At 40.6% G+C, this 16,531-nt stretch overlaps 1 protein-coding gene across 1 annotated transcript in view; it reads right to left on the bottom strand.

Moving 5' to 3' along the window:
* Positions 1-3,528: 3,528 nt before the first annotated feature.
* Positions 3,529-16,531, bottom strand: part of LOC133344233 (oxidation resistance protein 1-like) — a 52,466-nt gene continuing 39,463 nt past the window's right edge. The window contains 9 exon segments of the mRNA XM_061554298.1: positions 3,529-5,327; positions 6,117-6,190; positions 7,063-7,158; positions 10,750-10,785; positions 10,787-10,816; positions 10,818-10,904; positions 12,116-12,244; positions 12,994-13,074; positions 14,932-15,094. Of these exon segments, the coding sequence (XP_061410282.1) occupies positions 5,192-5,327; positions 6,117-6,190; positions 7,063-7,158; positions 10,750-10,785; positions 10,787-10,816; positions 10,818-10,904; positions 12,116-12,244; positions 12,994-13,074; positions 14,932-15,094 (832 nt within the window). The 3' untranslated portion in view covers positions 3,529-5,191.

The following is a 16,531-nucleotide window of genomic DNA, read 5'->3' as shown; positions in this document are numbered from 1 at the left end:
AATTTATCACATAATTTCTGGAATTGTTAAAGATTATATTAATTCAGCGACTGCGAAGGTGTTCGCTCTCCAACATTTTTGGGTTTTACCGCGTGTTGTGTGTGACGATGTTCGACGTTTCGCTCCATGCGCTCCGAGCTTCTTCAGGAAGAGGAACTGAAGAAGCTCCCAGCATGTGGAGCGAAACGTCAGACATCATGCCGAGCAACATATGGTACAACGCGAAAACATATCACAGCTTTTATTTCATGCAACTCTTCTGGAAATGATATATTTTTTTTACAAAGAAAATGATTTCACAAAACATTACAGAAGCCCACGGTGGTGAAGCCTTGTAGACAATTTTAGGTGGACAAAAAATTAAGGCCGTTGTCTTAAAATGTACTTGCTCAAAGCTGACATTCAACATTCGCATTGTGAGAGGTGGTCAAGCGAGACAGAGGTTGAGCTCCCACCGACATCCTGGATTTGAATCCAGGCAGTCACACGTGGTTAAAACCGGGATCTCAAGTCTAATGACGTTATGGTCTCAGCGGGTTACCGATGACTGCACAAAACAACCTATGCCATTACATTTCATGTCGCACTGAATTGTATTTTAATTACAGCTGAGAATTTAATATCGTTTTCACTATTACCCAACAAACATTGCTCGCGTATGCTGAGCATGTGTACTTGCCTCTATTGGACGTAAGAGCACTCAATTGAATGGATCTCAGAGGTAACTCTGCGATATCAAATTCCATGGGCCACTCACTAACACGGAGACGGTTTTTCGTTGCTCTGCGAGATTCGTTTCATCAACATGACTCCGAGATCATAATCGGGATACATTTTGGAATATTTTCCCAAGTATCCGATTTTTACTGGCCTTGTGGTGACAGCGGCAAGTGTTGGAGTGGCTATCTTGGGGGAAAAAAGAGAATTGCCCAGAGCACAGCCTTCCATCTAAGTACACGATGGTTTTTTTTTTATGTAGATCACTAACAGCGTGCATATCCACTTGCCATTTTGAAGCTTGGCTCTACAGAAGATAAAGAGGCAAGCATGCAAATGCTTGCTCACACAACTACTGGTGGAAGGGCTTCCACGACAGGGCGTTCTAGAGATCCCTTCTAGCGGGTATTTAGCCGACTGTTCAATGGTGCTCAGACATCCTCCACACTTTACCCATTCACATGCCACCTGCCAAATCGACGAACTCTGGCATGGACCATTTGTATATTACTGGACAGTCTTTGATAGATGCATCGGATTCCTCCAGTATAAATATTCAGATTTGTATATTCTGCTGGGTGGACAGAGGGAGGCAGGGGGGATTGAATAAACTTGCACGTGGTTTTAACTGGCGCGCCAGAAGATGTAAATCAAACAGGCGCGACCTCTGAATTCAGCTCCGAAACACCTTAACGAAAGAGTGGTCCATTAACAAAAGGAAACATGAGAATTTAAAAGCCTGCAGAAATATATCGTGTAAGTGTTGCCACAAATTATAACACTCGAGACCAACTACATGACATTTGCGGGAACGTCCACAGTGACGTTGAAACACCGCTCCAGTTCCGATGGTCTGCTCGCAATCCCATCCTGCAGGTCTTGTCATGGCGAGAGCCAACAGCAACAGTGGTGGATGTTCAGCGTCTCGCTGTGTATTACGGTTTAAGAAACCAACATAAGTCCCAAAATCTTTTGATGAAATGTCATCAGGGATGTTTACTTGTGGCTCAGCAATATACATAAAACACATTTTAATTGCATATATAGAATACAACATCAAATAATACCCTGTTCCAGTCGCTCTGGCTCTGAGAAAACTCCATTAAAACAAAAGTCTGTGGATGATGAACATCGATCTCTCGCTTAAATATTACATCCAGTTCAGACTTTTAATTTGACAATGAGGTCCTGACTTTTTAGACGATGTATCCACTCGCATATAACCCAGAAATGTGTCATACTATGAACTATGGTAACTGAAACTCTGGTAACTGAAAGTGCCATGAAGTTCCAGAAAAAAATACACATTCTAAACTGTGCATTCTGCTAAAATCGATTTCACATTGAGATTGTACAACGCTTGGTACCAAAACTGGCCAATCGCACAGATGATCGCGATGGTGATAACGATCACAAAGTTGATGGCTGCAATCATAATGGTGAAATCATAGTTTTAATAATAATGACGGTGAAGATGCAACAAACACAAATATAAGAATTTCAACTAAAGCAGTTGTGTACGTTGAAACTATTCTCTTTTTTTCTCATCACGGAAAATATGGCAATGCTATTATCTATACCAGGGGTCGGCAACCAAAATAACAAGAAGAGCCATTTCTTTACAATTCGGTACAAAATTCAGTATTTCAAGAGCCGCAATGCATCTGAGTAAATACGTACATATCGTCAAGAAGCAGCCTGTAAAGAGCCGCATGCGGCTCCGGAGCCGTAGGTTGCCGACCCCTGATCTATACCATATGCCTTTGAGATCAAACATCTCCATGAACTGTGACTCGTGTACCATAGGTCACAACAACGCACACAATTGGCTCCACGAGTTCGCAGACGGCACGTGAACGAATACCCCTGACAGTGAAATTAACAAATGACTGTATTTGGTAATTACATCACAAAAACCAGCAATGGGTATAATTCCAAGGATTGTTTTATTTGCTATTAATACTCGAAAGCCACCTGTCACTCAGGACAGTGAGGTTTGCATGTCCGGTACAATCTAGGCTGTTTTAAACCAGCATTTTGTAAACCATAACAGATTAAACTTTATATGTATATATATAATTTCTCATTTACTTTACATTCATAAATGTACAACAACATATACACATTAGCAGGAATGAAAATATTAAACATTCAAGTTTACTTCTTTTTTTCTTCTTCAATTTTTCTCTTTTTTTCAGAGTTTTTAATGAGTTTTATTGAGCAATCATAATGACTGCATATTAAACGGCAAGAGCATGTATACTGTATATACTGTAGATACAAACTATTGGGGAAAATATAGGGAAAAAGAAAACATGAACCAGTGCATTCATACTTTGAATGACCTACTTATTTCATGACATAAAATGCAGTTCCATACTGACAGCAAATCAATTGACCACATTTTGTCAGAATTTCCAAATCAGCATGTTCAACAACAAAAACAAAAAAATGATCCAATTAGTATCAATCATACCCAACTGTATAGTATAATATCTAAACAAAGTGATACTTTTTAAAAATAATTTCCTTGTGGTTTTAACTGTTTTAGATGCATTCGGTATGGAAACAAGATCTACACATGCCCAACGAAGAATTAAAGGAATAAAAATTGCAGGTCAACAGTTATTGTGCTCTTCTTGGTTCTTTCGGTAAAGTCACGTAGAAGGGAAGTAATAAAATAATAAAAACAAAACATAATAAAATAATTCTCACGACGTTTCAGCCACATCGCAAGCAGCCGTCCTCAGGTAAAGAATGAAACACCACCAAGCTTAGAGCGTATATTTAAGCTTAGAGTCGCGGCATCTCTACTTCCCTTCTACGTGACTTTACCGAAAGAACCAAGAAGATGAATCCCTGCAGTCACGAAAGCTTAAAATCGAAAGTTATTGTGCTACAGATACATATGGCTCTAGGACATTACAGGAGTGGGTTATACAGCTACAGTATAGTGTAGCATGCCTCGGTGAGTCAGACACGACAATGGAGAGTTAAGGTACTGTTGTGAGACCATCGTTGCTTATTGAAATAATCTTTTTCCCACTGAAATTACGAACACGCACAAGATACTTTTGCAGGACGATTTGCAGCACTACCCAAAATGCCCCCTCTCTTAACCTCTGGTATTGCAAATGACAGGCAGTTGTTGCGATGCGATCACAACACTAGCCGACTTACACATCATTTTCAAAAAAATCCTTATGCACTTAGCTATCCATTAACCATCACAGCAACACACGCCTGCTTGGCAAGCATTTAAAATAGCATTGCATTCTACTTACGTCCTTGCAGCTTCTCAGATACCATCCTTTTGCCATTGTTTTTGAGACGTGCTTGATTTTCCGGGGAGGTTGCTCTGCTATGTTGTACAATGCACTCGATTGCACTTACTGCATGCCGGAATGAAATAAATGCTCTTGCATATAACATAGTCACCAGCACATATATTGGATTCACACACCATCTTACGGATTCAGGATGTCACTGTGTTTATATGCTAGCGCCATCTGAAAGCTTGAGAGAATCCGGAGTACAACTGTATAACTCTACTGGTTTACCACGGACGTTATAGACACAGACTCAATTAACTGGCAGACCAAGCAACACAATATACAATATAATGCACACCATTATGTGTACAATATACACTGCATTGTAGGATCACCTTAGCATTGCTAAGCATTGGTTGGGGTTAAGTATAAACGTGTGCAAATAGCAACAACATTTATTACTTTGCTATTATTATTTATTAACACGTAATCATGTATTTGCTCAAATTTATTTAATTGGCAGTACCAAGTACATACAATGTTGTTATAATGCAAATTGTGTTCATGTATGTTTCTGTTGGGTTAAGCCGTAACTGATGTTGTTGCATTTCACATCTCTCCCACGTAAAGCTCAGTGGCATAACCTTGACTGTTTGAAAAAGTGTTGACAAAAATTCAATCGCATCTTTCAAACCTACAGGGCATAACACCATAATGAGCTAGTGACTACTGACACCAAAGCAACGTTAAATATTCAAAGTTATACAACTCATTATTTCAACCCTCATTATACAGTCTGAACAGCTACATAAACAGCTGTGATGGGTGACGATAACCTAATCGCATAATCTGAGGAAACGACAGAGAATTGTGCCACATTATAAGCACACAACACAATGTACGGTGCACCGAATCAAATCGGTATATCTTTTACTCTATGCTCATGCTGATGTTAAAAGGCCAATTGTGTTGCTCCACTGCTGTTTACACGTTGGATTGTGTGGTTTCCTATTATGCATAACTTTCACGTCTACCACTGAAGCTGTTTTCGTATATGATGAGTCAAAATACAGCGGCACCCAAAGCTCCACCGTGATCAAATAGTATTGACATTGCAAGTTATCTATACAACATCAACAGGTATTGCAAAGAAGCCACAAGGAGATCGGATTAAACAGCCTGGACAGCCCCGTAGTGATCCACTATTCAAACAGCCAAACTTCAACCTCCTGGATGAAGAAGTCTTCTTTCTTCGATAGCGTTTCATTATTAAAGGTTTTACAGAAGTGGCTCCGTCCATGATACAGGTCTTCATCCAACCACAAGCCAAATTGTCCACTGCAACAAACAAAGACAAAGATCCCCCGTATAGCCTTCATACACTGTTGGGGCAAATGTTAGTGAGCTCCTATGAAGGGCGACACGGCACACGGAGAAGGTGGCTGACCAGCACCACGCCGCGGCTGCCTCTTTCTCCCGAGCGCCGATGTTTACACGCCGCACCAGGTACTCATTTGAGGCTGAGTCGACCTAAGGGGAGGCTCAAGACCGGTTCAGACAATCGTAACTGGTGTTGGCCATGAGCGGGAATCGAACGCAGGTTTTCGGGTTCGTAGTGCAGCGCGCTAACCGCGACATTGCCGCTCTGCACAGAATCAGTATCGCTGCAACAAACAAAGACAAAGATCCCCCGTATAGCCTTCATACACTGTTGGGAGCAAGTTCTGTTTTCTAGCACCTATGAAAGCCAGCACGGTACACGAGGGGGTAGGTGGCCAGCACCACACCCGGCTGCCTTTGTCTCCCCAGTGGCGATGTTTACACATGGCACCAGGTACTCATTTGAGGCTGAGTCGACCGAGGAGGTGGCTCAGGACCCGTTCAGACAATTGTCACTGGTGTTGGCCGTGAGCGGCAATCGAACACAGTCTGCCGGGTTTGTAGCGCAGCGCGCTAACCGCGACATTGCCGCTCTGCACAGAATCAGTCTCACTGCAATAAACACACACGTACACACGTGCACACGTGCTCGTGGGCTCACACATTCGGGGATAAAAATAGAGATGGTCTCTACCGCTGTCCGCTGAGCTATAAACCCGTGATGCTTTTAGTGTACGAAGGACTAACCTTCCACCGCCGATTGCCAGCGAGTCCATATCTCCTTTAATGAAGAATAGGTTGTCTCCAGTCCATTTGTAGCACTGCAATGGGAATATGTGCGATGAGGCAAAGCCAATGGGATGAACGTGTATGTGTAATTTCCTCTTACCGAATTATGAGGATAAACATCTCAGAGAATATAACCTTCGGAGGTGAATGTGTGTGTAGTTTTTTTTCAATCAGTGACAGCAGGGAGCAAATCCTATTGAGCAAAGGATAAGATCTCATGCAGCCTGTTACTTGAGCCCTGTTTTGTCTCAAGTACCCCCTATCGATTTTCATTGATTATTGGAGATTCCAGTTATTGTCTTCGAACTGTGTTTTTTTTTGCAGAGCTTAGTGAAACGCTTTGTACATTTGCTAGCATGTGCTGCAATGTGTATAGGGACGTAATTCTGAACGTATAAATATATTGTAATCAGAGAATAGTAAAAATAAATGCCATTCACTGTATCCAGCACTGCTCGTGTGGATGTCATCAAGGAGATGTGTTGATGATGCTGATTACGGATTTTTAAAAATATACAGCAGAGCATGACCAGTAGACTCTACTGACTTAGTGAGCAGTAGTTGCGTAGAGATATGTAAAAAAAAATGAAGGTATGTTTCGTAACATGTCAGATAGAGTTTATCAGTCTTCCATATAGCGAGAGAGCAGTGAGGAATATTAATGATTGTGTAACGATAGAACAGGCCAATGTGGATCTGTAATACGACCAATAACCGCTGGGAATAGAACATCCCCACCTCCCACAGAGCGAAGGGCACAGTGACTCGCACATTTCAAAATTAAATCAATCAGCTCGCCTTTAGTGGCTTGTGGCGAACACATTATTTTAGTGCAAAGGGAGGTTAAAATTATGCATTTGGCTTGTAATTGCTTTCAGAGAACAATGTGTGTTTCTTCACCAACCTGATACTCTGGGTTGAAGGTAAACAGGAAGGTCTCCCCTGTGCCATAGAAATGATCGCTCACTTTGAAGGGATCAGATGAAAGCGCTCCAAAAATCTGTACGGTAAGATTGTTGAAAAGAGCAATCAGTCACCAGTTTCTAAATGTCATACTTCATACTCTTTTGGTTCTTTCGGTAAAGTCACGTAGGTAGAAAAATGAAATAAAAAATAATATATCACGATAATATATCATTATTTTTTATTTTATTTTTCTACCTACGTGACTTTACCGAAAAAAGCAAAGAGTATGGATTCCTGCAGTCACGAAAGCTTCAAATCAAGATGTCATACTTCCTTTACACACAAAAATGAGATTATCGTAGTTATGCAACGCACCCATTTTTTCATTTTTTTTATTAATCTTCGCATTTTTTCTACGCAAGCTATGACTCTTGAGAATGATGCTACGCAGGGGGTCTTTGACGAACGCCCCTGCAGAAATCCGAATGCTTGCATAATATATAATTCTCCAGCGAAATCATCTCAGAGCTGGGTAAATTGTGCAACTGAATTGGTGTGAACTTAATGGCTCGCAAGCTTCATTCGTCATTACGTAAATGACAGCTCATTCATTCCTAATTAAATTCCATTTTTTCCTCATGTTAATTTGTAAAACTATACAAAGGCTGGCTCAATTAGTTCCTACGCAGCCTGTTTATCAGGAAGTCCTAAAAGCAACATGCACTTACATTTAGCAAATAAGTGAGAAAAGGACATCGTTTAAGGCATTGCAAAAAGCATTAGGCGGAAGGCCGAATGAAGATGTTGCTGTCATTAAAAATAAGAGAGACTCTTTCAATGATGCAAATGCATTTGAGTAACATATGCCCTATTATCAACTGTATATATTTATTTAAAATAGAACTAACAAATTATCAGGCCTCGACTAATGTATTCGGGCTTGCAAAGCAACACGACTTTTCGTAGCTGCACTTCGTGTGGCCACTGAGTAAACGCTAAGTTCTGATCAATCCAGCCGCCACCTCTGGTTAAATGCAAAGCCGTTACTCTGGGACACTTTTTTTGCCAGGCTGTCTCTGGTGTAGGCCAGTTTCAAAGACAGTGCACACAGCACGTTTGTTTGCATTTTTATATCCTTTATATTAAGTTCGCTTGCTTGTTTGCTTGCTTGCGTGCTTGCGTGCTTGCTTGCTTGCTTACGACCGTGCAAATCTTTCGGTCGTTTTTTTAACACACTTCCCAGACTCGTTGTGTGTGACAATTAATTTTCGTGAAAAAAAAAATTCCAAAATTTTACACTGTTTAGGGAATTTTTTAAAAATATTTAATTACCAATTGCTTAATGCTGGCAGACAATCATCTGACCCATAGGTGGCAGCCATCTCAAGCCAGCGGACGAGAGGACTCTAGCCGCCACGCATATAAAGGATTTAGAGTGAAAAACTTAGTTTTTACGGGTTAATTTTTTTCCAATTGTGTGGTCAATGCAGACTTGATGCTTTGTAATAGTTTTATATTTGGTGTTTCAACATCTTAATACCTGTATTTATATGCCATAAAGGGTAATAAAGCCCTTTTTTAAAATCATCTTTCAATGTAAAAGGCTGCAGTTTAAGTTGTTAAATTTCATGGATCTTGCTATATTTATATCAACTTTAATATCCTGACGTATAAATTGTGTTTATTGAAGCCCTGATAAAGCTAGCTGCATTAAGCTCCTACAAATAATACAATGCACCTATAACAATTGCTCAGCATAACAGTCATATTCGTATAAGAATAGATTTTTCCCCTTTTTCTGGCAACAAAACCGAAACCTTTTTTTACGAGGAATCATGTCTGCATTAACCACAATACTTGTGGTCAGAATGCAAACAAAAAACACTCTCATAATAAATGCATTGTCCTTGAAACTGATGAGTCCACACCAGAGACAGCTTTCTTTTGAGCCTCGTCTCAAACGGTGTTAGACCAGAGGACGCCAAAAGGTGTACAGCTCGAAAGACAATGCACTATCAGAGTAACGAGAGCTCGGGGTGAGTATAGGTCCCATGATGTAGATGCTCACCCCGAGCTCTCATTTCTCTGATAGTGCATTGTCTTTGAGCTGTACGCATCTCACATTATTCTGCTCTCATTTTATATCGTCATCCAATTCTGCAGCGTCAAATGAAAATATTTATTTACATCCGTTTGTGTATCCATATCTGAGGACTGGAGTTCTACTTTCTGACTGCTTAAACAAAGCAATTTTTGTTATTTAGTTTGTTGTCCTTCCACTGCAACTCCGATTGGCACGGTTGGCTAGTAATGTACGAAAGAAGTTCAACGTACATACGGAAAAGGGAAAAACGTCCGATATTGATTCACAGCTGTGCATGTCATCTCCCTTCTACGTGCTAGGGCACCAGTATGAAGCGTTGTTTCCAACTATGAATCAGCACATTTGTTATACACTGAAAGGTCATCATTGACAGAAATTTGAGCCGATTATGTTTTACGAGACAGCATTAATTACGAATGTGGTGAGCGTTTTTGATTTGTGCCAGCCCTGATGCTGCATAACAATTTCTCGCGAGCAGCAACATGCCTGAGTTCAGCAAGTGACCACAGTGAAGCATTTTTAACACTTCACTATTCAATATGAATTATCTCGGCACATTGTGACGTGGAAGCAGAACGTTGCTCAGTTGGGATATCTACCGCTTAACCGTAAAGGAGATTCTGTTTTGCTTTGAGGGCATTGTTACATATTTATCAGACATGTTCGCTGTACACTGACAAACCTTATTGTCTGGCTGAACTCTTATGAAGTGCTTGGGGTATTTTAACATCCCCAAGTTACAGGACAGCAGCAAACTTTGCATCGTCCACATATTTGTGACAAAAAAAATTGTGTAAAAAAAAACCCAAGTAGGCTGCTAATGTTTAAACCACGGTATTTCAATTTCAATGAGAGGGCCGGCTAAAGTTGTGGCGGCAGCACTCAACATCAGCGGAAAGGATCAAATCAAGAAGGAAGGGAATCTATGAAGGCAAAGACTGACTCGGCAACTCAAGGATAGGATGCTCAAAGTTTGTCGGACAACGGAAAAGAAAGTATGATAAAGAAATCGGCAAGCTGCTGATGTGGAGAACATGGAAGAAGAATACTCTTAGGTTTTTTCGGTAAAGTCACGTAGATAAAAATAAATAATAATAAATAAAATAATAGAAATAAAATTATAAATCACGACGTTTCACAGGCAACACAAGTCTCCGTCATCAGGTGGGACCGTCACAGCTAGATTTACTGTATCATTTACTTGATACAGAGACTTGTGTTGCCTCCGAAACGTTGTGATTTATCATTTTATTTCTATTATTATTTCAATTATTTTATTTTTATTATTTATTTTTATCTACGTGACTTTACCGAAAAAAAACCTAAGAGTATGAATCCTTGCAGTCACGAAAGCTTCAAATCTAGAATGGAAGAAGAAACAAAGCAACAGAGGCACAAGCCAACGCTGACATCCTCTGCAGAGACAATGAGTTGGAACCGGAGGAGATGGCAAACATTACGAGACTAGAAGCTGTAGACCTTCATCGTTCTATCTCGCAGCGATCGGAAGGACCTACTGAGAAGAAGAAGAATGCACGTAGGGAAGTTTTATATCGTAACTGATGACTCAATTATGCTTACCTGCCGGTCAGTGTCTTTAATCACAAGCAACATGGGGAGAGTCCAGACCAACCATGGTGCGGTAGAGAGGTTTTAAGGCTCATTCCATGCTTGGATGTGCTATAGGCGAGCGTCCATGGGTATCCCACCGTGCGAGGGGGAAGGTTTGCTGCCAGCTGCAACACGAAGACACACCAAGCATTTTTGTCGAATTAGTAACAAATGTATTCACAGATTTCAGCCCGTTAATAAAGTTTAAATGGGCCACTGACTGCCACGTGAATTTCACAGAATTTATTTTGCATCATTTCCACATGAACCTGGAAATATTCATAAAGTGCAGTGGACCAGGAAAGTTTAAACTAGAGTGATCAGTATTGATTCCCCATATTTATCTTTTGGTGTAATTACTAATTAAACGTGGTATATAATGTTCTATATTAATACAAATACAAGTACTCTCTGGCAATGGCAATGCATAGAGATAAAAGGTGTCAATGGTGGCTGACGTGATTTGTTCTGTAGTTTTCAAGGATTGTCTCGTTTTAATGTCGTGGGAATACAGCCACCAGATCCGGTTCCTTTCTTTCTGATACAGGAACTCATTGATAACAAAAAACACAACGACCAGCATCGCTAATGCCATGCAACGTGACTGAGTCTCAATCAACAGGGTGCCTTCGACGGCCTGCCATCCTGTCCACCCACAGATGTGAATGTCCCCACAGTGACTTGATGTTGTTACACTAAAGACTGTGATGAAGATAATTTCAACATAACGTAAATTGAAAGTTTATTTGATATTAAACGTGTGAATAGTGAGAACATGAACAACTGCCGCTCGAGTAAGCCGAACAAATTCACACAGTTTCATTGATAGGATTCCAAAAACAGCAGGGTGACAGATTATTTTCACTCAGTTCAAAATCTGCAGTATATGCAGTGCAGGATGTATTATTAGCCAAGGCTGAGCAGGGAGATGTGTGTGGCTGACCCATCGAGACTGGACCTTTATTTAAGCAAAGCTCAATGGAGCTGTGGCATATTCAAATATTCATGGGTAGCGTGCTGCTAACAACTGCTCTTACTTTTAAATAACAATAAAAGGAACTGGGAGCGGGTATTTGAACATATATTATTAAAACGTGCAACAAAGTAATTATACGAACAATGATGTTTAGATCATGTGGCCTTCCTGTAATTAACATTTCATCTTTGGAGTTTAGAGTCTGGCAAAAACATATTTTCTTGTTTTACTTTCATCGCAATGGGCCATTACATGAACTCAATTAATTGAGTCCTGAGCTGGCTGCGGTTCAATCACACTTCACACTCGGGGTAGGAGAGTTAAGACAGATAATGAAAATGGTTTTTCATCGCCACATGCCTTATTTATGTGATCCTGTTCCAGTATGGAGCTGGAGCTGTTGAGGACTGGTTTCCATGCCTCTGGCCCTAGATCAATGGTCGAAGCCATTGGGCCATGCTGCCTCTTTGCTTCATCTGCAGTCACGATCTATGTGTGCGAGTAAGCAAGTATTAGAACATATACACACACACACACTCAAGTTCTCTCTCTCTCACACACACACACACTATCGCGTGCAAGGAAATTACCCCACTCAAAACACACTCGGGAATTCTAATAGTTATTTGCAAAATATGTTTTGTTGTTGTTGTACACGCTTGTGTGTCTTGACATGTGATGGACACCAAGGTATGACAGTGAAAAAAGGATCAATTGAATGCACCGTATTCAATTGATAATTGTTGCCATCACCATAGAGTGAAAATGATTATTAGCCAGTGTGTATCAGCCAGTGTCATCATCTTGCACAAGCCATGTTTCCTAAAAGTGTACAGTAGCTGCTAGGCTTACATTAAACGAGCCATCGCAATGCAACAGATTCTGTGGGTATCTGTTTGCAATTGCTGATGACTGTGTTTGATGACATGATATTACGTAGAAAATTCCCTCAGCTATTTTCCATTGCACAATTCATTTAAGCAGCACTTCAAAAGTGTCTGCAGATTATTAATTGATTAGTAACATGGAGCAAACAGTTTTTACCATTAGCATCTCCTGGAATGCATGGTGTATTTCATAAGGGAATTTTCTAGAGTAAAATAAGAAACCCAAAATAACCACAAAGACATGCATAATTTGACAAATAAAACACAGCGGGACGCAGCAAGCCGTATTATGAGTGATAACAATGAAAGCAACAATGATGATAAAAAAAAATCACTCCTAGGTCCTGCCACCTTCAGACGTTTGCAGAGGTTACGGAGTTCTCCCGAATTAAGTTCATCAATTCTGCGATGGTACTCACTGACAGAAACAACCTAAACAAACAAGACGCAGGAGGGCACAAGGAAACAAAAGACAAACACGTGGCTCCACAAAATGGACAACTTTGGCATGGACAAGAAATAAAATAAAAAAAAACACATACATATATAGCAACATTTAAAGCTGCTACGCTGATCACTAAGTTATCACATTAATCCGAAAAGTCGGGATTTTTTTTTCCTTTATCAAATATGCACAAGACTACATGTTAGAAGAAATTTGAAAGCGCAAGCTTGGCATATTAATGTATTCAAATGGGCAACTATTCACACTATTAATATTAATTTCTCAAGATTTATTACCGCCATTACATACATATATATGTACTCTATATAAAAACACGTGCATGTATAGGGCGGCCACAAGCTATGTATTAACATAGTTACGGTTAAAAATATTATCAAAACCTGTAGAGACAGCCCCGTGTTACATCTACTATGTTCAAGATCAATCGATTGTGATGTGGGCTTGTGCACACACTGCAGTTAACTATCCTTATGGCGGTACCCCGGGTTACCAAATAATACAAAATGGGCCGAGGCAATTAAATATTTTATTTCTGGGACACTATTTTTTCCCAGGGGTGTACTTCACTCCTGCGACTGGGGTACCAATCGATCCGAAATCGGTGCTACTCCGCGATGTCGAAACGCAGCGAGGACGACTGCGCTGAAACCCTGAACGCTCGTACGCACCACGTGGTGGTGCATCGCGTACAGCTCGTCGAGATGAGTCGATTGTCGCATCGCCGACCATCAACAGACTAAAAATGACTGCATCGCTATGATACCCCGGGGGTACCGCCATAAGTTTAATTATGCAATGTTGGCAGACAGCATCAGACTCAGCCAGCCCCAAGGGCTCACAGTCAAATAGCTCACAGCGAAAACACGTTATCAAATATAATGAAGCTGTATTATTGACATGTTATTGCAAGCTGTATTATAAAAAAAACAATAAATATGCATACAGAGCTAAGAACAGTGCCATTATAAAGTCATTTTCTGTAGGTTAGGCAAAGTAACCATGACGAAACACGAGTGGAAAAACCAGAACACTTGTTTTCTTGCGGCTATTCGGCATCATTTAACTATTTACTATTCACATCCATCGTGAAGCAGGTGGTGATTTGTTCCATTACATTTTTGATACGCACTTTAAACTGCATTTTTTTTTTACGACGATAATGCAGTCATGTTCTGGAGTGATGAACACATTTCAAGAGCAGTGTGAAGTTGGCTAAAATGTGCGATTGCAGAGACAGAGATCTTGAAAACGTTGTTCATGACATTTGGGCAATAACCTAATGTTGTCAGTCGTTCATGTTCACCAGCAAGCAAGATAGGGGCATGCCATCAGAGGGACAGGCAGGAAAATTTTATAAAAATCAAAGCTGTCCCTTGGAAGGGCACTATTGCGTCTCAATTGGATCTCACCTGCTGTTATATACAGATGTGATTTATTTGTGAAGTAATGCTTGGCCTCGTGGTGAGCAATGCCAGGTGTAACCCAAGCATGAGTTTTCTCGGTGATAACTTTTCTATGTATTCTACCACCCCCCAAGGTCCTGAAACGACACACGTCTCCATCCAGGGGAGAAAAGTATTGAAAGTACTCACTAACTGAGAACTATAGACAGAGTTGTACAGTTAAAACCCTAAAAAAAAACCCTACACAATGTCCAAAAACTAGAACCATTTTCCAATGTGACAAGTTGAACAAAGCACAGGTAAAACTATTCGTCGTTCAAGTGCTGTTATAAATACTAAAATTCACTGTACGAACGTTTCTCTGAAAATTAGACCGGTGGGTTAGTATTTACGGGTAGGCTGCTGGGCTATGGAACTTACCTCCCATTCCTTCCCAGAGGCCTCGTCATAGACGTCGTCGATCATGTCGGACTCCTCACTCTTCTCCACCACCACGAAGCCGGGCTCTTTGCCGGGCTCGCTCCCCTCCATGCCGTACACCTCGGGGCTCCACTGCACGAAGAAGGCGAAGAGGTGATCCGCCCTGCAGACACACGGACAGCGGGAGCAGCCACGTCACAAATATCTATTTAACAATTTTTCTTTTGATTTCACCAGGTAAGGCCCACCGAACTATATAGCTCTTTTTCAGAAGCGACCTGGCCACAAATGATAGCTCAACGAATATGTTTGTCAAGTGGAAATTTATAGCAGCCAAATACTCTAAACGCGTGTTAATTAAAGATATTAATTAGTGATTTGAAGCTTTCGTAGGTAAAACATGAAATTATTAAAAGTAAAATAAAAAATCACGACGTTTCGGAGGCAACACAAGCTTCCGTCTTCAGGTGGAACCGTCACAGCACGATTGATACAGCTATCGTGCTGTGACGGTTCCACCTGACGGTTCCACGTCGTGATTTTTTATTTTACTTTTATAAATTTTAATTTATTTTTTACCTACGTGACTTACCGAAAAAACCTAAGAGTAATTAAAGATATGGCGGGAAAAACCGGAGGCCTCGGAGGAAAATCCACACTGTCACGGCGATCAAACCCACGACCTCCTGTATACCAGGCGAAGTAGTTAACATCTCACCACCGTGAAGATCAAAGCTGTTGATGCCACCGCACCTCATTAACTCTTTCGACCATCTGCCAGACCACCCCACAGGTACTGCACAAGTCTTGTGACCTCAAACAAAAATCTGCCCAAAAAGTATCCCACCATCTGGTCGTAGGTCTTCCCATTGGCTGTCAGACTCATGGAGACCACTCAGATGCCTGTCACCTTCCCAAGACAACCTCTACTGCTTGAATCCACAAAAGAGAAATGCAATTAGGTACGCATGGCCAGGAGTAATGTCAACCGCCACAACATTCACGCTCGTCGTCATCCGTTACGTCGTCGAACATTTTAGCCAGAGTAAATCTTGAAAATCGGTGTAGATATGTATCACTGGCAGACATACAGAGATCTAAAAACCTCCTATTCAGATTCTGTAGGCAAATGATGACATTTGGAAAATTTACTGGTACATTTTATGGTTACGTTAATTATATTTGGATATATGTTGAACAAAGTGCAGTTATTTGGCTCCAAAATTAGTTTACAATCAAACAATTCTGTGCATGAAATTAAATATTGCGTGCAATTAAATTCACCTGACAAATGTAATAACACATTTAACAACCTTTGTATGAGATATAGTTTATGGACAAAGATCTTAAGGCCTAGGGCAATATAAAACATAGTGTTATATTAAGGCTCAAATCAGACACGGTAAACTCAAATTAAGGCTAATAGGGCTTTGTTCAATAAAAAAAATATAACACTGAGTAACAGAAGACACATTAAGTGTGTGTGTGTGTTGTGACCTCAGATGCACTGGATGTGTTGGTTAATACACAGATATCCTGTGCTACTGTTGCACAATATATGCAGCCTATAAATCATTCCATTTAATGGCCATGGATAGCC

Source organism: Lethenteron reissneri, chromosome 19 (assembly GCF_015708825.2).
Source record: "Lethenteron reissneri isolate LAM-NWPU_2019-01 chromosome 19, ASM1570882v1, whole genome shotgun sequence".
NCBI lineage: Eukaryota > Metazoa > Chordata > Hyperoartia > Petromyzontiformes > Petromyzontidae > Lethenteron > Lethenteron reissneri.
This window is presented reverse-complemented; position numbering and strand designations above follow the sequence as displayed.